At 41.1% G+C, this 25968-nt stretch overlaps 1 protein-coding gene across 2 annotated transcripts in view; it reads left to right on the forward strand.

Moving 5' to 3' along the window:
• osbpl3b (oxysterol binding protein-like 3b) overlaps positions 1-25968 on the forward strand; it is a 44041-nt gene that overhangs the window by 12016 nt on the left and 6057 nt on the right. The window contains exons 2-12 of one of the 2 annotated variants that reach the window (XM_062466762.1): positions 6420-6587; positions 8964-9080; positions 10139-10192; positions 10644-10757; positions 11738-11902; positions 22439-22562; positions 22787-22890; positions 23324-23416; positions 23559-23718; positions 24715-24845; positions 25714-25818. In XM_062466762.1, coding sequence (XP_062322746.1) covers positions 6492-6587; positions 8964-9080; positions 10139-10192; positions 10644-10757; positions 11738-11902; positions 22439-22562; positions 22787-22890; positions 23324-23416; positions 23559-23718; positions 24715-24845; positions 25714-25818 — 1263 coding nt within the window. In that variant the 5' untranslated portion in view covers positions 6420-6491. The remainder of the gene's footprint in view (positions 1-6419; positions 6588-8963; positions 9081-10138; positions 10193-10643; positions 10758-11737; positions 11903-22438; positions 22563-22786; positions 22891-23323; positions 23417-23558; positions 23719-24714; positions 24846-25713; positions 25819-25968) is intronic. The other variant, XM_062466763.1, reaches the window with a different exon arrangement.

Here is a 25968-nt window from a genome sequence, read left to right on the forward strand (position 1 = left end):
GAGGCTTCCATGTGGTTTGAGCTGTTAGAGATATCCAGGCATTCATCTGGAACATTTTGGCCTGTGGCCTCCCCTTCCGCCCTCGATCCAAGGCAGAGGTCAGTGGGATGCTTTGAGTTGTTTCCAAAAACACAACACGAGGGTGCCGCGGAGGGACAAGGGCAGCACGGCCATTAGACTAACGAGCTGGGACTCGTTAGGCTGGGGCTTGCTCTCTTCTCTCATCTCATTTAAGCTAGTAGGCTGATTTCACATTAAGCACAGGCTGTACGGATGGACCATCCGCTATGAAATCCAATCCACAATATGTATGTTTTTCGCCGGCTGTGTCTGTGCATGCACTGCATAACCAAACCCCTCCCAGAAGTCCCTTTTCGAAGTGTGGCAATGGACGGTTAGCCCAGGGTGACATATTTCAATTCCAGTTTAATTTACTAAAGTGCTGCCATTCCTCTATATAGCCTAGCCTGTCAACCATGGGAGTCTACAGTGTACAGTGTTCAGCTATTATTCCGAAAGGATTCATGATTCATGCATTGTGTCCCAGGTCTCAGAGAGTGATATGTGTGTAGCCACAGGCCATACAACAGTGTGTTTTACTGTAATATTCCACACACATTAGTCACCTTCCCCCACATTGGTCAGGCATTGTGCATCTATTTTTGGAAGTGCATGCGAGACACGCTTTCGAAGGGACATGCTTTTGAACAGCAGTCCACATGTAATAGAGAGATTGGATTACAAGGTTTATCCTAAGGGCTAGCAGCTATTCATTTCACCTGAGCTCATAATTACTTCATTCTGTCAATGGGTGAAGTTCAGGATGGCTTACAAGTAGGGGGTGTGCTGGCTCGCTATGAGACCTTGGCAACTTTGTGCTACAGTAGGGTCTAGGGGATGGTTATTCTGTAGCTCAGTAGGTAGAGCCCTTGACTACAAATTGAGAGGTCGCAGGTTCAAGTCGTACCCTGTACTGTACATTGTGTTGGATAAAAGCGTATTTTAAACAAATATGCTATTATAATTTTTAATAGGGCAGTATTCTTTCCTTGCCTCAGTTGCATATTTCAACCCAGTTGTGGAATAAAGCCCACTATGTGCAGTGCACAAATAACCGTGTCTCCTTCTTGTAAAGGTCAATATAATCACTGTGCCTGTGCAGACAGGACTTCCCTTATTATCTCAAGTGCAGCAATCAACAGTCAAGAGTTGTGCTTGCGCGCTCATTAGTTGTTATTCTGGTTTGGTTCTCTCTGGATGTTGAGAAGATGAAGAAGATCTAATTGGATTCATGTCATTTAATGGTTGCTAAAGTTTTTTGTTGTTCTTTGCTTGGAATGATCTGGTAATGATAAGTGAGGATTTGTTTGTGTGTGTGTGTGTGTGAAGAGGAACTGTGTTCTCCCTTGAGGATAAGTTCACTTTTCCCATGAATCTGTCATCTTGACCAGCTGTCAGTGTCTATGTAACCCTCCTCTTTCCTCTCTTCCTCCTGCCATACCCAGTTGGCATGGCCTGCTTCCCCCCCCCCCCCCTCTTGCATACCCATTGGCACTGGCATGCCTGCTGTCAGCACCCCCCTCCTCAAAAGAACATACATGTCGTGCTCATTAACAAGAGCTAGAGATGCTCCTTCAAATGACACAAGTCCCGCAAGGGCGTGCTTGTCCACTATTAGGTCTGACAAGATGAGTGTCCACAAATGATTTCACAAATTGACAGTAAATTGCAGAGATGGTACGATAGGACTTCTAACTCCATGCTTTTTAACCCCACGTAGTTGAAATTGTAGATGTAGGTTTGACTCGATGAGAACATTACAATTTTTTACTTGAGGATCAATTATGGTACCATCGTCCTCATATGACACCTGATACCGTGGTTCTATGATCACATACAGTTCAGGGATCGACAATAATGATGGCCCGATGGCCCGGGGCCAGTAAAAAGTAACGTTGGGACAGTTAAACTAGCAACTCACTGGCCCGATCGGGCCACTGCAAATTATTGATTGAAAAGGCCGTTGACCATGCTGGTCAGGAATTTAAATGTAGATGCCCATCGTGTTATTGCACGATTTATAACAACGGCATATCACGTAATTAAGACGGGCCAGCCATTCGCCTCGTTCCCCCAGGCTATTGAACTGCAGCAGAAGAATGGTGTCGACTTGGGTACTTAGTATCATACTGATGAAATGCTATGGAAGCTTTTATATATTAGCATTGAGGGACCAGAGGTTTCAGTTTCAGCCAGAGTTTTCCAGAGATGGCTGTCAGCAGGGAAGAGAGCATGTCACGTTTGAGGTTAAAAGTCAATTGTTTTGCTGACTATTACCTTTTATCACTAGAAATGTGATTTCATTTTTGTTCTTTTTATATCCAGGATGTGTTTAATAAATGGTTAAACATGTTAACAGAATAACACAACTTATAAGTCTTTTGTTGTAACAATGATAAATTACAACTTTTGGAGGGGGGGCCAGTAAAAATTGTCTTGGGGCCAGTAAGTTTCAAACCCACTGGCCCAGTGGGGCCAGTGCCAAACATTTTTAATGTTGAGCCCTGCAGTTCCAGAACCTGCTTTACAAGATACTCCACCTCCTCAGCGATGCCTGTTAAGTGGTCCCCCTGGGACAACCAGGAAGTGATGAATGTATGATCAAGAAGCGTCAGGAGAAGGGAGGCTTGAGCCCTCTGGAAGCCTGATGAATGCCTGAGAGCTGCAGCTGAGGCAGATGAAGAGCTGTGCTGGCAGGAGACAGCATGCTGGGCCTGTGAGAAGGCAGAGTGATCAGTGGAAAGTAGATGAATAAATGATGTGTGAGACAGCAATAGGTAGTGGCCCTGGCCCTGTCACCTGGCTAGATGGATGTGGATGGGATGAATGGATGGGATGGATGAGTAGACATGTATGGATGTATGGATGTATGGATGAGAGCTGGTTGACTGATGGTCTTTGCTTGGATGAAAACACAGAATCTTGGAAAAACAGCAAGTGGCTCTTCGTTCTGCCTACAGCAGATACTGAAACACTCTCACATTGTAATAAACCTCACACACACATACACACACATAGTTTAGTAGACAACATCCAACACCACTGGCAGTCTGTAGGAGCATTAGTGGAATAGCTTCAATGACCACCCTGCCTCTCAGCAGAGATAAATCAGAATCTGAATTTGGTTTATTCGCCATGTAGGTTTACACAAACACAGAATTTACTGTGGCAGGAAGGTGCAAACAATAAACATATACGGATATTAAATTAAAAGTTAAAAAGTACAATAGTCTAACTAATTCTAGGAACTAAACAATCAAAAAAAAATAACAATTTAAAATATTTATAAAAATAAAATAAGAATATGAATGGGCAGCATAGTGCAAATGAGATCAAGGTGGCTTGTGCGAAGTGCAATAGGTGTCAGATGGACTTATAATGGATAATAGTTCAATGTCAGTGGGAGTCCTTGGCCTTGTTGAAGAGGCCAGTAGCAGATGGAAAGAAACGCATGGCGTGAGGTTTTGGTCCTGATGGACCGCAGCCTTCTGCCGGATGGGAATAACTGGAACAGAGGCCAGGGTGGGAGGAGTTGGCCACAATCTTCCTCGCTCGCCTCAGGGTCATCGAGGTGTGCAGGTCCTCGAGGGTAGGCAGATTGCAGCCGATCACCTTCTCAGCAGTGTGGATGATATGCTGCAGTCTGCCTGTTGTCCTTGGCAGTGGCAGCAGCGTACCAGATGGTGATGGAAGAGGTGAGGATGGACTCAATGATGGCTGTCTAGAAGTGCACCATCATTGTCTTTGGCAGGTTGAATTTCTTCAGCTGGCGTAAGAAGTACATCCTCTGTTGTGCTTTCTTGGTGAGGGAGCTGATGTTCAGTTCCCACTTGAGGTCCTGGGAGAGGATAGTGCCCAGGAAGCGGAAGGACTCCACAGTGTTGACTGGGAAGTCACACAGGGTGATGGGGGTGAGTGGGGCTGTATTCTTCCTGAAGTCAACAACCATCTCCACTGTCTGAAGAGCATTGAGCTCTAAGTTGTTCTGGCTACACCAGGTCACCAGGTTGTCAGCTTCCCACCTATAGGCAGATTCATCCCCACCAGAGATGTGCCCAATGAGGGTGGTGTCGTCCGCAAACTTCAAGAGAGAGACGGATGACTAGAGGTGCAGCTGTTGGTGTACAGGGAGAAGAGCATGGGGGAAAGGATGCAGCCCTGAGGAGATTCCGGTGCTGATGGACTCCCGGTCCATCAGCACCTTCTCCAACCTCAACCTTCTGAGCTTTGCTGAGAACCAGGGCTTGTCGTTGTTGAAGTTCACCCTAGTGCATGTCGTAATACAGCAGTCCTCACAGAAGCTGATGTACGACGTCACAGCCTCTTTGAGTTCATCCAGACTAAAAGGTGGTCTACACATCCCTGCAGCTCAGAGAGAATCATTGTCATGGCCATTCAGGCTTCATTGCTGCAGCACAGACCACAACAGAAACAACGCAAGCAGCAGTAAATTGTCTCAGCATTTAAACCACTGGTTTGGCATCCGTGACAGTGTGAGGAGGGTGAAAGTGGTCCTTTCCTCAGGCGACGCCTGCTCACTCTCCCATCCCCATTGCCTCCTTGCAGCTTCGATACCCCACAGACAGAAATCAGTCTGCCGACAAAAGCAGCAGGGCTGGTGTGTCCGGCTCTCCTCTCTCGGCTCTGTTGTCCCTGTCATCTGTGGACACGACTCTCTGCCAGCGTGGCTTGTGGCCAGCGGGGTGGGGAGGTGGGGAAAGAGAGCCAGGCTCGGCTTAAGGATGCAGCAGGTTTCAGGTGTCAGGGCTCCATTGTCTGACTGAGCTGAGTCTGTGGTTGTTGGGCCGTTGGTGCGGCAGAGCGTGCCGGAGAGGGTGGCCGGGGGGTGAGGGTAATGTGATTAACCTTGCTGCTTCTCTGGGCAGCGGCACCTTGCTGGGGAATGGTTATGTCGCTACTGGAGGAGCAGAATGACAGACTCACCTGGAAAGGACACACACACACACACCGCAGGTCTTGTGTTTCACTGTAGCTTGAGAGCACACAGTATGATTTTCTCACAGTGTGACATCATTCAGCCTCCAGCTGAACAGCCAGTGCCCGCTGACATCATGGTGATGAGGTTAAAGGTGTGCTGCTAATAACTGTGACATCACCAAGTGGAAAATCTTGGGATCCTGTCTCTATGGAGATTACCAATTCAATGTCATTTGTGCTTTCCGCAGAAGCAAGGCTTGTTGTGTGGTCTGTAAACTGTGATTTACAATCAGATCATGCCTGGCAGTTTATCAACCTCCCAACAACACTGTCACTCACACTGCATTAGCGAGGAATATGCTGAGTGGCGAGATACTGTAAAACGGGCCCTTCATTTTAATTGATGAAACCGAGATCCCACACTTGACTCATCGTTGCCAGATCCATTGACAACCCGAAGTAACCTTTACAGATCGTCGAGCTGATTGTTTTACATGCCAGGGCGCCCCTAAAAGGCCTGCAGTCGGTCCTGTCTGATGGCCCTTTAATGAAATCACCCCACTCTCTGGCTACAGTGTTGCTCTTTTCCAGCCATGAAGGGGATCATTCTATCAGATGCTATTGTAGGCTTACACTGTTCTAAGGCCTATTATTTGTCCAACACACATATACTCATTCTCATACACATGAAATGAAGCAATGCCAAATGAGAGGGAGTGTTGTTATATTGAGTGTCAGCATGGCTCACAGCATGGTCTCTAGTGGGATATTGCTTTTATACATCAGTCGTTTATTAGTTAACAGTAATAAGTGACAACAGTCACTTTATGATTTGTTTGTTTATTTACTCCTTAATTTGTCTCCGCCAACACATAATTGTGGACAACTACTGCAACGAGCCTGTACTGTTGCCAAGCAACACAAACATTTTCCTGCACAGTAGCTTACTTTGTGTAGGTCTACTCTACATGTTACTGCAGCTATTTTGCATCATGGACGACCATTCGTAATTGCACTCAGATATTATTTGTGAAAATATGTTCATCTTTGCAGGTCGAAGTTTGTAATCATCTAAGATGGATAACAATTGTAAATGTAATTAACGGTCATTAGAACACCTCTAAAGCGGAGTGATATATTTATAGTTGAAAGTCCCAGGGCTGTATACATCAGCACTCATGGAATGTCTCTTGTCCAGTCAAATTACTTCTCCAGGACTAACTGTTTGTATGAATACTGTATACTATGCACACACTCAAACACAAGGATAAATAGTGAATATAGAAGCACTCAGACTTTCCCTCGTGAGTAGAACAGAAAAGCTTTATGGGTTCTCTGAGTTTTGAATGTGCTTCACCTCCCCTCCCCCTTTCATCTTTCTCAACCTCTCCCCTCCCCCCCCTCTCTCTCTTTATCTGCAGTGAGGTGATGTGCCTGATTGGCCCCAGGCCAACTCCACGCTGACCAAGCAAAGTCCCACGGCCTGCTGGGTAATGGGCCCAGAGGGGAGGAGCTCAGCCATGTCTCAGAAGATCTCCTCTCCCTCCCGCAGCAACAGCAGCTCCTCCTCCAAACATGACAGCCGACAGGTAACGCCACACCGCCTTTTACATCACCGTAGAATGTTCCAGTCACAAACATTAGCCAGCTCAATCACACACGGCTCGGCACACAATCTTGGGCCTCCGGATCAGCTGTCTTCCATATGGACAGATCGTTTTTCAGCAACAAAGCCAAGATGGAGTTACTTTTTTGTTGTTGTTGTACTGTTGTTTCCTTACATTTACATTACATTTAGTCATTTATCAGACGCTCTTATCCAGAGCGACTTACAGTAAGTACAGGGACATTCCCCCCGAGGTAAGTCGGATTACTAGCCCGATTCCCTCACCGCTCAGCCACCTGACTCCTTCATCACAATACTCCTTTCTGTCATGTTTCCTCCGCTAGCTTCTCTCAATGGTGTTTAAATTGCCAGCTTAATTCTTTGCCAGACCTTTAGATCCAAACTGTTATGAGAGGAGAATGACCCAGGGTCAATTACTTCAATCACAAATGTTTGGGACTCGTCATTTTAGTTTCTCTCTGTCTTTCTCTCTCTCTATCCCCCTCTGCTTCTTTTTCTCTCTCTCTGTGCCCTGCACGTCTGGTCTGCTGCTAAAGGTAGATACTAGCTATGCAGGAAATACCACCCATTATCTTTAACAGGCAATTTTTGGCAGATACACTTTAACAGTGGAGATTACAGTAGTGAGGCTTAAAGATTAAATCCACACTCAAAGGTCCAGGATTTACACACACACTTACACACACAAAGACATACAGTAAACCTCAGGCCCAGACCTTTCTGGACTGCCTCCAGACTCCTTATCGGTTGCCAGCAGACTCACACGTTTTGAATCGTTAATGTTTAATTATCCAATGGGACAAAATCAACAACTTTGCTTAGAACTGGACCCAGATCTCTTAGGACTGCATGCCAATGTATGTACCTGCATCATACTGACATCATGCTGACATCACGCTGGCATCACACTCTCACACAGTAGATCATTGTCACTGTACAATATAATAACTACGATCTCGCCCATTGAACAGGTTCCAAATGAAAGGCTTGTGTCCGGATTCGATACATATAAAACCCCCATGGACTGTAAAAAGTTGTTGATCTGGTCTCACTCCATGGTTTTTGCATAATGCCCTGTGGTTACGGCTGTATGGTGGAGAGATTTGTGTTGGCAGGCCGGGTGGAAGTGTGACCATGGTGCACAGGGCAGTGTTGCCAGGTCCGCGGTTTTCCCGCGGAATTGGGATACTTTTGAAGTGTTGCCGCGGGTTGAATTTTTTGTCCGCTGGTTCGGGTAGACCTATTTAGCATGCATCCTATATTACATGAATATCTTAAAAATCCATATTTTAAATGAAATTATTTATACCCAAATCCTACCAAACTGACTCCAGATCAGCACGTACACACATGGACATGGGACACGCCCACACACGCACTGTGCGTGTGCACATGTGCCTAATGCTCTCAGTCTCCTGAGAAAACCTCCTGAAAACTGCTTTTAATGCTGGCTGGCATACTAAACATTTGGTAATGATAGCAATTCTGTTGGACTTTAAAAGCAGTGTATATGGTTTGGCAGGGGCATATTTTGAGTTCTGATATTGGGCTGGTTTTTGGGATGGTTTTATTGGCCATTGGGCTGGTTTTGATTGGCAATTGGGCTGGTTTTGATTGGTTTTGATTGTCACACAGACCTGGCAACCCTGGCACAGGGGAAGACAGGGGATCCAGCTTCTCCCTGCTCTGGACACACTGACCTGGATATTAGAACATAATCCCTAATCTCCTCATTTGGTCGTATTATCAAGCTCATTATGTTGGCATGGGAACTGTGTCCCTCCCAGTCTCCCAGCAGTACTGCGGAATGATGACTCCCTTTAGACTGGCAGATTATTTGATTTGTTACTTTCCCCATCATGGTCAAGCGACATGTCGTTGGGGATGTTAGGGATTGTTTTCTCAGAAATCTTTTTTTTTTTTGTATAGCCAGGGCCTGGTTGTTGTGGATGATGGGATTAAAGACTGGGGTGGTGAGGTAATAGTACCTTGTGTCAGCAACACCAGACTAGGCCACAACCCTAGAGTGTCCCCCGACCCCTGCCTGCCCTTCTGATCCAGTACCCAACCATGTCTGCCTCTGGGGGGGAGGGGAACATCCCCTCCTGGGCAGGATTCTCCCTAGAGTGTGTGGGGGGAGGGGGGGGGGCTGATGATGGGGGTCTAAAAGATAGCACTTCACACTAATTATGAATTTCAATATGGTTCTTGCTCTGACCTTGAGCATGACGCTGGTGGTTCACATTAATCATGTTCTCCAAGCTCCTCAGGAGAGGGGAGTGACTGTGTGTTGACTAGTCATTGTGTGTATGTGTGTGTGTCCTTTTGTGTCCCCCAGGACAGCTGGGAGATTGTGGAGGGCCTGCGAGGAGGTCTTGCCAATGTCCAGGAGCCTCAGAAGCAGGAGGGCTTCATGCTGAAGAGGAGGAAGTGGCCCATGAAGGGCTGGCACAAGGTAGGAAGCTCTCAGGAATGAGACCCGGCCCCAAACTTCCCCCAAGGTACAGCAGCACCAGATGAGGCTTCACACATGCCCTCAGGAATAAGACTCAGCCCTAGACCACCCACATTCTCTCGCCCTCAGACTAACAAGATTTACGCGTTTATAATCCCATCTCGATTCCATTCCCAAATCACAGCGTACTGTTTACAAGTCCATATTTCCTTTAAGTTTCTTCAACTTGCTGGGAAATCTGATGACATCAGTCAGTTGTGTTTTAGACTAATTGAATGATGTGATGAATTGCTTCCCCTCTCAGAGTAGCGCAGAGCATGTCCTGGGTCGATGCCTTGTGTCTCCCCCTCTCTAAAAGGGTTGCTCCCTGTGCGATGACATTGACTAGACATTCCCCAGTGTTTCTGGAAGATGCATTAGCTGATGACATGCTGGTCAGTAGTGTGCGTGGATTCCCAGCCTTTGGAGTGTGTTCTGTATGCAGTCCTTGTGTTCACAGTCAGGGCTGAGGCAGGGCCTGGACCTCACAGTGAGTTTACTTTCTCAGCCCACACTGTTTTAATACTCCCAGTGATGTGACGCCAAGGACATAAACACTAGATAGAAGCCGGACAGTGTGTGTGTGAGTGTGTGTTTGTGGGAGGGGAGGAGGGGGTTTGAGGAAGAGAGAGAGAGGGGAGGAAGAGAGAGAGAGAGGGGAAGAAGAGAGAGAGAAAAGAGAAAGAAAGATATTAATAATGATACCATTGGACTAGAGACAGGGCAGGGAGAATGACCAATGTGTCACAGACACTACACAGAGTACAGACATTAGTAGCATATTAACAACACAGGAAACTATCCATCCGAGTTGTCTGTCAGGGTGTGTTTGAGCCTGCTTGCCGAGTATGATGTGTTTCTTACCCCCATCATCTCTCTTTCTCTGTCTCTTTTGCTTTCTCCCTCTCTCTCACTTTCTTTTCTCTCATTCTCTCTTTTCTCTCTTTCCTCTCTCTCCCTCCCTCGCTCACTTGCTCTGTATCTCTTTACTGTCTCGCTCTCTCTTTTTGTCTCTACAGAGGTTTTTTTTTCTGGACAAGGGCATCCTGAAATATGCCAAGTGTGGCGCTGACGTGAGTACAAAGGTTCATGTCTTCTTGTCTAGAAGGAACTGCCAATCAGAGATAGCTAGGACAAAAGACACGATAGGTGCTGCCACTTCACTAATTTAGAAAATCTGGATGATATTGCGCTGTCATTATAAAAGCCCCCGTGCCTGTTCAGTCCAGCCACATCTATTTAAATGTTAATCACAACTATACTGTGTCTTTCGGGTTCCCTGGTTGGTGAGGGGCTTGTATATACTTGGTGATTTTATTGGAGCGGCTGTAAATCAAACATACACACACGTCAAGGTTGTCTGAAGTGTTGTTATACAAGTCAGTCAAAGATAGAGGAAACAGTGACTCAGTAATCTTTGGGCTGCAGCAGGGTTTACTAACTGTGCGACAGCAACATGGGGCAGCATGGTTTCGCTGGACTGTAAGTCGAGGGTTGTAAATGTGTTGTCTTCCCCCGACTCAGATTCAGAAGGGGAAGCTGCACGGTCGCATTGACGTGGGCCTCTCCGTCATGGCCATTAAGAAGAAAGCCAAGTGCATCGATCTCGACGCGGAGGAGAACATCTATCACCTGAAGGTAAAGAACGCGGCCGACAACAATAAAAGAGCTGACCTTTATGAGTCATAATTGTCTGTTCTGATTCTGGGGACAGTTCTTCTTTAACCCTTGTGTTATCTTCGGGTCGTTCTGACCCATCAGTCATTGTGACCCACCGTCGTATTGCGACAACTTTACCGCATACAAAAACAAAGTGAAGCATTTTCTTTTAACCGTTGGGCTGTCTCAGACCCCCCACATTGCGAAGGTTAAAAGAAAATTATTTTTATTTGTTTTTGTATTGGGTAAAATTGGGTAAACACAACGATGGTTCGTTATGAACCTTTGGGTCATGTGACCCGAAGGCAGCACGAGGGTTAAAAGAGTCCTGTGGCCATAGATATATATATAAAGACTAGATGTCTTACGGCGGAGTCTAGAATGTACGCACATGGCGGCCATCTTGCTACAGTCAACTCGCTCACCCATAACATTGTGTTGATGCTACATGTACTTTTGAAATGACAATAACTTGCTCAATTTTCAACCGATTTTGAAAGGGTTTGGTTTGTTATCAACGTCAGAGATGTCATTATGCCACTGCATACTTATGAATAATTATGTTTTTTTTTATATATATAATAAAAGTATGCAGTGGCATAACGACATCTCTGACGTTGATAACAAACCAAACCGTTTCAAAATCGGTTGAAAATTGAGCAAGTTATTGTCATTTCAAAAGTACATGGAGCATCAACACAATGTTATGGGTGAGCGAGTTGACTGTAGCAAGATGGCCGCCATGTGCGGACGTTCGACTCCGTTGTCCGGCAATGCGGATGAGACATCTACCCTTTATATATATCTATGCCTGTGTCTGAAAGTAGAACAGAGAAGAAGAAGGATCACAGTAACACTCCGACTGCAGCTTGTTTGGATTTTCCCCTCTATTTGCCTGTCCTTGAGGTGGATACTGACTACAGTCTCTGTCCCCACCCCGCACCCCCTGTCCCTTATAGATCAATTCCCAGGAGGTGTTTGATGAATGGGTGTCTAAGCTGCGCCACCACCGGCTGTATCGTCAGAATGAGATTGCCATGTACCCCCAAGAGAAGGCCTTCTACTACCCCCACTTCCCCCCCCCTGGCTCCCCCAGCAGGGTTGACGGGGCAGCTATGAGAAAGGTACCACACTGCACTACACCTGAAACAGCCTCTCTCAAACAGATGTAGTGCATTATTGGGTGTGCTCAAGCCTTCGGCGAGAGCACAACCTTTGTTCTCTCACATATATATTATTATTGGGTGTGCTTTGCCTTCGGCAAGGGCACAACCTTTGTTCTCTCACATATATATTTGGGTGTGCTCAAGCCTTCGGCGAGAGCACAACCTTTGTTCTCTCACATATATATTTATTATTGTTTATTTTCGCCCCCCTAAGGATCAGTCAATATTTGGACTACATACACAACGGCGGTGTCAAAAGGTTCGTCTTGGTAGCGATTGCGTTGGTTGTATTTTTATTTACGTTCCGTTGCATGGTTTAAGTAGAAATTGCGAAAAGTGAAGCTAACGGTGGCTAATTTGCTAGCCACAGTCACTGACGTTACTAACGTCACTACGTCACTAACGTCACGAAAACACGCGTGACTACCTGTAGCAGAACATTCGTTTCACATCTGTTAACTTGGGGGATAGCTAGGCTAACTATAGCTTTACTGCAAGGCAGCTGCAGGAACGCCACAAGCAAAGAGGCCAGGGTGATAACTATTTACTCATTTTACTTTGTGATGTGAAACACAATTATGAAATGTAATGTACAATATTAGCTGATATTATTAAGGAAGTAGGCCCACATCTACTTTTGGAAACGGTAGTCTACTATTTCACTGAAGCATTAGCATCATGACATTAGCCTCTGTTGCCCGGGCAACACATACTACAGTGGTCTATGATGCATCTGTTTTCAATCTTTTAAATAAACATTCCTCACAAATACATTTTCGTTGTAGGATTTATTATGACATTACATTACAAGTAAACGATTTGTGGGTGAAATGATCATTACCTGTGGTTTCAAACCAGTGTTGCTCACTGCAACGCTGTAGCCTACGCGAGACAAAAACATCTAGGTTACAGTACTGTACACAGCTGTAGGAAGTCAAACGGCGACAGAACATGTTCGGCATTCCCCTTACTTAAATCAAAAGTCTATCTAACTACTAACCTGAACTTCATTGCCACAGCCTAAACGTTGTCAATCTGTTCATGAAAATAATTAATTTCAGCCTAAACCGTACAACGGAACGTTAAATCCAATTCAACCAACGCAATCGCTACCAAGACGAACACAGCAGTAGTCTACTAGTACTGTACCGTAGTAGTACAATTTACCGGGGCAGCTTCTCCACACAGGGCTATATCGCATTTTGCGTTGTTACTGACAATGATCGCTACCAGTGAGCTTTTTATGAATGAGCGATTTTCCACTAAATAAATGTCAAGCTTATTTAAGTTTTGGGGGGCATATTTTCAGTTAGCAGATGGGACTGTCTGAATCGCGATTCCATCTTCTACTGCCGGGTAACGTCGTAGAATAATCTTCAAACGGGGTTCTTTATTAATGAATGAATGCAATGAGTAGGCTACATGCCTGAAAATATCACGAGAAGGGAAAAACTTAAAATGACGTTTAAGTCATAGAGATTAGGTCCATTTTTACACCGGTCTGCCAAATTTATTCGTTTTGATTCAACGATGAGGCTGCCTCTTGCAGGGGAAATGAGAAGACATCTATTTCATTCTACACTTCACTCGTATTTTCAGTTGTAAATGAGCAGCAAAAAAAATGCTTTTAAATCTATTTAATCTTTATAAATAATAAGTATGCATTTTCATATAAAATATACAGAAATCAGTTGTAAAAATGTCATTCAAAAACGGACCCCTGTGCAACCGACGCAAGCAAGCACACCCTACAATTTCTCCAGAAATTGTACCCTCTCTAGTATTTTTTTATTCTTTTTATTATTCTTTTTGCCCCCCTAAAACTCAGTCAATATTTGGCCTACATAGACAACCTAGGTGTCAAAAGTTTCGTCTTGGTAGCGATTGAGTTGCTTCTATTGGGATTTACGTTCCGTTGCATGGTTTAAGTGGAAATTAAGTTTTTGTGGCGAAAAGTGAAGCTAACGTCACTAGAGTCACGAAAACTCGCGTGACTACCTCTAGCAGAACATTAGTTTAGCAGCTCGTTAACTTCTGGGAGATAGCTAAGCTAACTGCTTTACTGCAAGGCAGCTGCAGAAACGCCACAAGCAAAGAGGCCAGGGTGATAACTATTTACTAATTTTACTTTGTGATATGACACACAATTGTGACGTGTAATGTACAATATAAGCTGATTTTATTAAGGAAGTACATCTACTTTCGGAAACAGTAGTCTACTATGTCACTGAAGTATTAGCATCATGACATTAGCCTCTGTTGCCCGGGCAACACATACTACAGTGGTCTATGATGCATCTGTTTTCAATCGTTAAAATAAACATTCCTCACAAATACATTTTCGTTGTAGGATTTATTATGACATTACATTACAAGTAAACGATTTGTGGGTGAAATTATCATTACCTGTGGTTTCAAACCAGTGTTGCTCACTGAAACGCTGTAGCCTACGCGAGACACAGCTGTTTAGGAAGTCAAACGGCGACAGAACATGTTCGGCACTCTCCTTACTTAAATCAAAGATCTATCTAACTACTAACCTTAACTTCATTGCCACAGCCTAAACTTTGTTCATCTGTTCATGAAAATAATTAATTTCAGGCTAAACCGTACAACGGAACGTTAAATCGAATTCAACCAACGCTATTGCACCGAGGTGAAGTTAGTTTCATATTCGACATTCGACATTCGTCTCACATTCGGAAAACGCTACTTTGCAGCGTCAAGTTAGGGACCGGGTGAAAATTACCCATACCATTTTGAAAAATTATGACTTTTATAATGATTTTATGACTATAAAACCTCAAACAAACAGCAGAGTATTCCAACAATGTCTAGTATACTTCCACAGCCTTTAATTTTTCAATAATGGTTTTAAAAGAATGATAGAAAATCGCTAATCTCTGAAAATAGCATGAAATCCTTGCTAATCTCAATATCTTTTTCAAACTGGTGTCAAAAAATCTCAAATATACACCAGAATATTCTAATAATGTCTGGCCTACTTCCACACCCTTTACTTTTTCAATAAAACTTTTTTTTAAATGATAGAAAATCGCTAATCTCTGAAAATAGCATGAGATCCTTGCTAATCTCAATATCTTTTTCAAATTTGTTTCAATAATCTCAAATATACACCAGATTATTCTAATAATGTCTGGCCTAGTTCGACACCCTTTACTTTTTCAATAATGGTTTTAAAAGAATGATAGAAAATCGCTAATCTCTGAAAATAGCATGAAATCCTCGCTAATCTCAATATCTTTTTCAAACTTGTGTAAAAAAATCTCAAATATACACAAGATTATTCTAATAATGTCTGGCCTACTTCCACACCCTTTACTTTTTCAATAAAACTTAAAAAAAAATGATAGAAAATCGCTAATCTATGAAAATAGCATGAAATCCTCGCTAATCTCAATATCTTTTTCAAACTTGTTTCAAAAAATCTCAAATACACACCATATTATTCTAATAATGTCTGGCCTACTTCCACACCCTTTACTTTTTCAATAAAACTTTTTTAACCCTTGTGCTGCCTTTGGGTCACATGACCCAAAGGTTCACAACGAACCATTGTTGTGTTTACCCAATTGTACCCAATACAAAAACAAATAAATAGCATTTTCTTTTAACTTTCGCAATGTGGGGGGTCTGAGACAGCCCAACGGTGAAAAGAAAATTACTCACTTTGTTTTTGTATGCGGTAAAGTTGTCGCAATACGACGGTGGGTCACAATGACTGATGGGTCAGAATGACCCAAAGATAACACAAGGGTTAAAAATGATAGAAAATCGCTAATCTATGAAAATAGCATGAAATCCTCGCTAATCTCAATATCTTTTTCAAACTTGTTTCAAAAAATCTCAAATACACGCCAGATTATTCTAATAATGTCTGGCCTACTTCCACACCCTTTACTTTTTCAATAAAACTTTTTAAAAAATGATATAAAATCGCTAATCTCTGAAAATAGCATGAAATCCTTGCTAATCTCAATATCTTTTTCAAACTTGTGTCAAAAAATCTCAAATATACACCAGATTATTCTAATAATGTCTGGCCTACTTCCACACCCTTTACTTTTTGAATAAAACTTTTTTTTAAATGATAGAAAATCGCTAATCTCTGAAAATAGCATGAAATCCTTGCTAATCTCAATATCTTTTTCAGATTTGTTTCAAAAATCTCAAATATACACCAGATTATTCTAATAATGTCTGGCCTACTTCCACACCCTTTACTTTTTCAATAATGTTTTTTAAAAAATGATCGAAAATCGCTAATCTATGAAAATAGCATGAAATCCTCGCTAATCTCAATATCTTTTTCAAACTTGTTTCAAAAAATCTGAAATACACACCATATTATTCTAATAATGTCTGGCCTACTTCCACACCCTTTACTTTTTCAATAATGTTTTTTAAAAAATGATAGAAAATCGCTAATCTATGAAAATAGCATGAAATCCTCGCTAATTTCAATATCTTTTTCAAACTTGTTTAAAAAAATCTCAAATACACACCATATTATTCTAATAATGTCTGGCCTATTTCAACACCCTTTACTTTTTCAATAAAACCTTTTTTTAAATGATAGAAAATCGCTAATCTCTGAAAATAGCATGAAATCCTCGCTAATCTCAATATCTTTTTCAAACTTGTGTCAAAAAATCTCAAATATACACCAGATTATTCTAATAATGTCTGGCCTACTTCCACACCCTTTACTTTTTCAATATTGTTTTTAAGAAAATGATAGAAAATCGCTAATCTATGAAAATAGCATGAAATCCTTGCTAATCTCAATATCTTTTTCAAACTTGTTTCAAAAAATCTCAAATACACACCAGATTATTCTAATAATGTCTGGCCTACTTCCACACCCTTTACTTTTTCAATAAAACTTTTTTTTAAATGATAGAAAATCCCTAATCTCTGAAAATAGCATGAAATCCTCGCTAATCTCAATATCTTTTTCAAACTTGTGTCAAAAAATCTCAAATATACACCAGATTATTCTAATAATGTCTGGCCTACTTCCACACCCTATACTTTTTTAATATTGTTTTTAAAAAAATTATAGAAAATCGCTAATCTATGAAAATAGCATGAAATCCTCGCTAATCTCAATATCTTTTTCAAACTTGTTTAAAAAAATCTCAAATACAAACCAGATTATTCTAATAATGTCTGGCCTACTTCCACACCCTTTACTTTTTCAATAAAGTTTTGAATAAAATTCAAATTAATCGCCAATATATGAAAATAGCATGAAATCCTTGCTAATTTCAATATCTTTTTCAAACTTGTGTCAAAAAATCTCAAATATACACCAGATTATTCTAATAATGTCTGGCCTACTTCCACACCCTTTACTTTTTTAATAAAACTTTTTTAAAAATGATATAAAATCGCTAATCTATGAAAATGGCATGAAATCCTCGCTAATAGAAGACGAGTAATCATTTCATACAAGAAGACAGGATCACATCCACCACAACGGTTCCATTGACAGTCTCAGCTGTCAAGTCTTAGGTAAAACACTTTATATGTAAGGAATATTTTGAATCCAGTCAATACTGAGAGAGAGAGAGAGAGAGAGAGAGAGAGAGAGAGGTATGTGTAAGATTACTCTGATGTAACCCCTCCACACACCCCATCACATGGAGTGTCTGCCTGTCAGAAAAATTGAAGATGTAACTTTTTTATTCTGTATAAAATGATACTGTGTTCAGCATTCCTTGTGTGCAAAGAGAGGCCTACCCCCAAATCTGAACTCTGGGTACACACACAAGACCCTTATCTTGGGGCTGAGGACTAAGGGGGGTTTTGTTTGTTTTAAAGAGATACTGTGTGACAAGGGCTAGATGGAGACGCAAACTCTGGTGACCATTTGCTTGACACCTATATGGTTGAGTTTTTACGACACCAGAACCAGAGATTCAACTAGGGTTGATGACGCAAACACACACGCGCGCACCAGGTCTATGCAAGGGAGCCAATGAAAGAAGAGTGTGAAAGAAATTGTCAAGGGAGTCAAGTGGCTGAGCGTTTAGGGAATCGGGCTAGTAATCAGAATGTTGCTGGTTCGATTCCCGGCCGTGCCAAATGACGTTGTGTCCTTGGGCAAGGCACTTCACCCTACTGGCCTTGGGGAGAATGTCCCTGTACTTACTGTAAGTCACTCTGGATAAGAGCGTCTGCTAAATTACTAAATGTGACTGGAACTGCATAACTATCAGTTTAGTCTAGAAATGTGTAACTACAAAGCAACCAGATGATTGGAGAGTCTCTACATACTTTAAAAACAATAAAGACCAGGCTAAACATACAGTGATAATGGCAACATATCTCCCTCTGGCATGAAGGTCAGACTACAGTATTACAAATTGCATAGCTTGTAATGAGAAAGTATAACTAGTCTTTTGAAATTGGATGATGTTAATCCCATAGTCATGAACAGTTTTGCTATATCTTAAACACAGTTTTTATTCAGTGAATAGTGTTTGGAATAATCCTTTGACGTCTGAATGAACAACAATTGCTACTCTCATTAATACTCTTCTACTTGACATTATATAGATTGCATGCTCTGAATGCATGAGGTGGTATCATGCAGAGTGCTTGGACATGACCCACAGAGAGTTCAACGCCGCCAGAACATAAACAGACTGGAAATGCCTTGCCTGCAACAGACGGAGTGCCTGAAAATGTCCTGCACTAAAAATAATGTCTTTGTTTTAATAAATGACTAATACCACAGTAATAAAGATTAGAGTTATGATGTTTAGCGTGGATTTCATGCTATTTTCAGAGATTAGCGATTTTCTATCATTTTTAAAAAAGTTTTATTGAAAAAGTAAAGGGTGTGGAAGTAGACCGGACATTAGAATAATCTGGTGTATATTTGAGATTTTTTGAAACAAATTTGAAAAAGATATTGATATTAGCAAGGATTTCATGCTATTTTCAGAGATTAGCGATTTTCTATCATTTAAAAAAAAGTTTTATTGAAAAGGTAAAGGGTGTGGAAGTAGGCCAGACATTATTTGAATAATCTGGTGTATATTTGAGATTTTTTGACACAAGTTTGAAAAATATATTGAGATTAGCAAGGATTTCATGCTATTTTCAGAGATTAGCGATTTTCTATCATTTTAAAAAAAGTTTAATTGAAAAAGTAAAGGGTGTGGAAGTAGGCCAGACATTATTAGAATAATCTGGTGTATATTTGAGATTTTTTGACACAAATTTGAAAAAGATATTGAGATTAGTGAAGATTTAATGCTATTTTCATAGATTAGCGATTAATTTGAATTTTATTCAAAACTTTATTGGAAAGGTAAAGGGTGTGGAAGTAGGTCAGACATTATTAGAATAATCTGGTGTATATTTGAGATTTTTTGACACAAATTTGAAAAAGATATTGAGATTAGTGAGGATTTCATGCTATTTTCATAGATTAGCGATTTTCTATCATTCTTTTAAAACCATTATTGAAAAAGTAAAGGGTGTGGAAGTAGGCCAGACATTACTAGAATAATCTGGTGTATATTTGAGATTTTTTGACACAAGTTTGAAAAAGATATTGAGATTAGCGAGGATTTCATGCTATTTTCAGAGATTAGCGATTTTCTATCATTCTTTTAAAACCATTATTGAAAAAGTAAAGGGTGTGGAAGTAGGCCAGACATTATTAGAATAATCTGGTGTATATTTGAGATTTTTTGACAAGTTTGAAAAATATATTGAGATTAGCGAGGATTTCATGCTATTTTCATAGATTAGCGATTTTCTATCATTTAAAAAAAAGTTTTATTGAAAAAGTAAAGGGTGTGGAAGTAGGCCAGACATTATTAGAATAATCTGGTGTATATTTGAGATTTTTTGACACATATTTGAAAAAGATATTGAGATTAGCAAGGATTTCATGCTATTTTCAGAGATTAGCGATTTTCTATCATTCTTTTAAAAACATTATTGAAAAAGTAAAAAGTGTGGAAGTAGGCCAGACATTATTAGAATAATTTGGTGTATATTTGAGATTTTTTGACACAAGTTTGAAAAATATATTGATATTAGCGAGGATTTCATGCTATTTTCAGAGATTAGCGATTTTCTATCATTTTTTTAAAGTTTTATTGAAAAAGTAAAGGGTGTGGAAGTAGGCCAGACATTATTAGAATAATCTGGTGTTATATTTGAGATTTTTTGACACAAATTTGAAAAAGATATTGAGATTAGCGAGGATTTCATGCTATTTTCAGAGATTAGCGATTTTCTATCATTCTTTTAAAACCATTATTGAAAAAGTAAAGGGTGTGGAAGTAGGCCAGACATTACTAGAATAATCTGGTGTATATTTGAGATTTTTTGACACAAGTTTGAAAAAGATATTGAGATTAGCGAGGATTTCATGCTATTTTCAGAGATTGGCGATTTTCTATCATTCTTTTAAAATCATTATTGAAAAAGTAAAGGGTGTGGAAGTAGGCCAGACATTATTAGAATAATCTGGTGTATATTTGAGATTTTTTGACAAGTTTGAAAAAGATATTGAGATTAGCAAGGATTTCATGCTATTTTCAGAGATTAGCGATTTTCTATCATTTAAAAAAAAGTTTTATTGAAAAAGTAAAGGGTGTGGAAGTAGGCCAGACATTATTAGAATAATCTGGTGTATATTTGAGATTTTTTGATACAAATTTGAAAAAGATATTGAGATTAGCAAGGATTTCATGCTATTTTCAGAGATTAGCGATTTTCTATCATTTAAAAAAAAGTTTTATTGAAAAATTAAAGGGTGTGGAATTAGGCCAGACATTATTAGAATAATCTGGTGTATATTTGAGATTTTTTGACACAAATTTGAAAAAGATATTGAGATTAGCAAGGATTTCATGCTATTTTCAGAGATTAGCGATTTTCTATCATTCTTTTAAAAACATTATTGAAAAAGTAAAGGGTGTGGAAGTAGGCCAGACATTATTAGAATAATCTGGTGTATATTTGAGATTTTTTGACACAAGTTTGAAAAATATATTGAGATTAGCGAGGATTTCATGCTATTTTCAGAGATTAGCGATTTTCTATCATTTAAAAAAGTTTTATTGAAAAGGTAAAGGGTGTGGAAGTAGGCCAGACATTAGTAGAATAATCTGGTGTATATTTGAGATTTTTTGATACAAATTTGAAAAAGATATTGAGATTAGCAAGGATTTCATGCTATTTTCAGAGAATAGCGATTTTCTATCATTTAAAAAAAAGTTTTATTGAAAAAGTAAAGGGTGTGGAAGTAGGCCAGACATTATTAGAATAATATGGTGTATATTTGAGATTTTTTGACACAAGTTTGAAAAAGATATTGAGATTAGCAAGGATTTCATGCTATTTTCAGAGATTAGCGATTTTCTATCATTCTTTTAAAAACATTATTGAAAAATTAAAGGCTGTGGAAGTATACCAGACATTGTTGGAATACTCTGCTGTTTGTTTGAGGTTTTATAGTCATAAAATCATTATAAAAGTCATAATTTTTCAAAATGGTATGGGTAATTTTCACCCGGTCCCTAACTTGACGCTGCAAAGTAGCGTTTTCCGAATGTGAGACGAATGTCGAATGTCGAATATGAAACTAACTTCACCTCGCTCGCAATCGCTACCAAGACGAACACAGCAGTAGCTAGTCTTGTTGTAGTAGCGGCCTAGTACAATTTACCTGGGCAGCTTCTCCACACAGGGCTATATCGCATTTTGCCTTGTTACTGACAATGATCGCTACCAGTGATCTTTTTATGAATGAGCGATTTTCCACTAAATAAATGTCAAGTTTATTTACGTTTTTGGGGGCATATTTTCAGTTAGCAGATGGTACTGTTTGAATCACGATTCCATCTTCTACTGCCGATAACGTCGTAGAATAATCTTCAAAGGGGGTTCTTTATTAATGAATGCAATATGAGTAGGCTAAATGCCTGAAAATATCACGAGAAGGGAAAACTTAAAAGGACGTTTAAGTCATAGATATTAGGTCCATTTTTACACCGCTCTGCCAAATTTATTCGTTTTGATTCAGCTATGAGGCTGCCTCTTGCAGGGGAAATGAGAAGACATCATATTTAATTCTACACTTCACTCGTATTTTCAGTTGTAAACGAGCAGCACAAAAAAATGCTTTTAAATCTATGTAATCTTTATAAATAATAAGTATGCATTTTTATATAAAATATACAGAAATATCAGTTGTAAAAATGTCATTCAAAAACGGACCCCTGTGCAACCGACGCAAGCAAGCACACCCTACATTTTCCCCAGAAATTGTACCCTCTCTAGTATTGAAAAAGTGCTGTCACCGTTATCTATAATTGTCTGTTTGTGCGTTGTCTTTCTTAGTATCCTGTGTACTATTTCTAAGTGCCCTATGTAGTATATTGAGTGTAGGATTATGTATGGTTTAATTTGAGGGTGCTTAACATGTTATGTGTGGTCCAGGGTGCCTCTATAGCCAGACAGGGTTCAGCCCCTGCGCCAGGCTCCTTCCCAGTCAACAGCACCAGTCAGTCCAAGGTCGCCGCCTGGCTCCAGTCCTCCAATGACATGGACAAATGCTCCAAAGGTAAATGATGGTCTTTCAGCAGCTTTACTCATGCAGATCACTCACGCACTCACTTGACCCCCTTTAACTTTGATTTTCTCCCTTCCTTTGCACGTCTACGATATCTCTGTCTCTGATTCTCCTACCTCTGTCTCTCTCTCTTTCCCCCTGTCTTTCTATCTCGGTTTTTCTCTCCCTGACTCTCTCTCTCTCCCCCCCCCTCCCCCCTCCCTCTATCTCTCCAGACCTGTCATTGTGTGAGTCCTACCTGCTGGAGCTCAACCACCTGCTGCAGAGTATGGAGGTCCTCCATCGTACATACTCAGCTCCGGCCATCAATGCCCTGCAGGTGAGCCTTCTGCAACCCCCCCCCCCCCCCCCCTCCATCCACTCTGATCTTATGCAACCCCTCTGGTTCTATTATGTAACACCACAGGGTCAAACCCACATACTACATGAATATCATTCATGTAGGTTGTGTTTGGACACATACAATCCTCGTTCAAGGTTTCATCTTATAACTCTGATACTGGAAAACTGATTTTAGGTTGTAAATACTCCAGGCACGTTGTCCAGGTAATCTTGGTATTCTTAGAACAAATTGTCTTTAGTTCAGTTTGACAGGAATATATTTTTACACCATTTAGGTGGTTTTGTAATATCTTCCTTGTCAGTCCACAGCCAAAGATAGACCTGAATCTTTTCTCTGTCAGCCTGCAAGACACATTTCTTCAAGGATCATAATAGAATCATTGTTTGTATTTTTTCTCTACGTTCTAAAGGCTTCTACGTATGACAGCCCCAAAAAGGAAAAAAGAGCTCCAAGAAAATGGCGTGTAAAAAACTACAACAAAGATGCCAAATCAACTCTCCAGGTAGAGGAAGTGAAGCATAGAGATGCTTTCAGTCAGCTCACTCCAAACTCTGCACACAATTCCCTCCTTCCGATGTTCCTCCTTTATCATTCTCGACTACTCTACTCATTTCCTTGCCTTCTCTTCTCCTGACATTTCCCAGGTGCCCAGCTGCATCTCCTCAGGCTCCATCCGCCTGCACGCCTCCAACCCCAACCTCTCCACAGCAGCTCTGGGGAACGAGAAGACCTACGCAGAACCCCTGGACTCCCCAATCGATGTAGCCAAGCTGCAGGAAGACTTCTGTCGTGTTGCCAGCAACTGTGAGTCATTAAAACGTCATAGCGAGCTGGCCATTTTAATTGGAGTGGGTTTGATCCTGATTGGATGTGACAGTCATGTTTTTGACTGTCTGTCTGGTTTTCCTGGAGAACTCAGCTCCGTCAAAGTTCCTTCTCTCTCTCCGAAGTCTGCCTGTGTACCCAGTTTGCCTTATTTGCAAGTAAGATTACGAACAGTGTTGTTATTAATGAATGGAGCTTACGTTCAAGAAGGTGTGACAGCTGCTAATTACTTGTAGTTTGTCACACGTTCTACTCATTAGAATTCTAGGATGTGGCTTCTTCACCTTTCTACTGGAAGCGTTGCTAAGTGAGTAAGTTTTAGGCTCATAAACCTGCAGGGCTGGCAAGCAATGCCTGTTAAAAACTCAGTAAATAGATCATTACTCTGAAGGAGTGTCACCAGGACCATTTCTTTCTCTATTCCTGAGGCCAGAATGCCTTTAGAATGAACCCAATGAATTTTTATGTTGTGTTTTTTTTACTGTAATGGCTGAATGGAACAAATAATGGATATCTACTCTTTCATTTAAAACATCAACTCGGATAATATGAAAATAGCTAATTCCCCAGATATGAGAGAATGCCACTTTGTCTCAGATTGATTCCATATAATGCATGCAGAGCATTTCTGGTCCAATCACAATGAGGATTTAAGAGCTCTACTACTCGAGAATGGAGGGAATAAGGGAAGGATGATTAGCTGTGATGGACAGACAGGAAGCCCAAGGTCATCCCTGTCATACCAACCTCAGTAATAACCTGCTGAGGTACTGTAAGATACTAGGCTCGATAGTCTGGAGAAGGAACTTGACGAAAGTTGACGATGATGATCTCTTAGTTTTCTCCCTTTTCTCTTTTTCTTGCTTGCTATCTCATTATCGGTTTCTTTCTCTCTCACTCTCTTTCTCCCTCTCTATTTTACTCGTTCTCTTTCTCTCTTTTTTTGCCTCTCTCAATCTGTCTCTCTCCTAATAGTGCACAGCACTATGAAGGCAGCTCTTAGCTCTCTTACTGCAGAGAGGGAGAGGTTAAAACAAGTGCTGGACAACGACACCTGCCCCCCTACCTCCCCACAGATCCTGGGACTGAAAAACGCGCTGACCTCTGTAAGTACCAAGAAAACACTCACTCACGCACACACACACGCACTCACCAACACACACACGTAAACCACCGCTCTGTTCTCAGCTAGCTTTTCAGTTAAAGAAAATAAAGCGTTGGCCTTTAGTCGCTGTACTCTCCGTCTGACTTGAAAGGGCTCCCTAACACCTTGTCCTCCCACATTCGTTGTCAAATGTGACACACCAGTGCAAGGCTGCTGACAAACCTCTCTGTGGATTACTGGATCTTGGTGTGTGGGTGGAGTGATTTGAGCCCACCTGAACAAAGAGCAGACACACAGCTCTGTCCTTGCTGGCTTCCCTCCTCCTGCCCAGAGTCTGCTTCCAGTGTGCCTGAAAGACACTTACTTTCATGCTGGTTTGTGCTTCCCACAAGGGGGGGGGGGGGGGGGGGGGTCTGTAGGTAACCTGGTAATGTTTTACAGTTGACTGTATTTATGTACACCCTCAAATGAGTAGAACCTTTCCTCATACCAATTATTGTTACACATAACGAAATTCTATCGCTGTTCACTTTTCAAGGTTTTTGAGGATGTTCACCTTTCACATTAGCAGTGTCTTCTTTTTTAGCTGGTTGCGATACATTTTTCTGAGGTCATAGGAAACGTTCATTATATCTCATCAAATCTGTGCCTACTGCTATTTTGAGCTTTCTAAGTGATTTTTAACTGTGTTTTAAAAAGTGGATAAAAAAAGTTTGTTTACTTCACAAAGCAGGTGTAAAGAGGGAGTATGTTCACACACAAATGCAGCAGTTTTGTGGGCTTATGTTGGGTAGTTGTATGATGAGGTTGTGGGTGGACATTTTTTGTTGGCCTCAAGCAATCCATCTGAACACTGGTTGTTTTTCCAGGCCATAGCCCAGAACTCTGATCTGAGAGAACGTATGTGCAAGATTCATGCTGAGTCACGCCTCGTAGAGCCCACTGTCCATATGAACCTCTCAGATTCCCTACAGGTGGGTGTAGGAAATGCATGATGATAGCACCCTTCCCCATTATCATCATAATCACCCTCATGATCATTTTTATCATTCTTGTCGTCATGCCTTGGAAGATTGTAGAGAACCGCCCTCCCCTGGTTCTCTTCTCGCTGATGATAATATCTC

Source organism: Osmerus eperlanus, chromosome 7 (assembly GCF_963692335.1).
Source record: "Osmerus eperlanus chromosome 7, fOsmEpe2.1, whole genome shotgun sequence".
NCBI lineage: Eukaryota > Metazoa > Chordata > Actinopteri > Osmeriformes > Osmeridae > Osmerus > Osmerus eperlanus.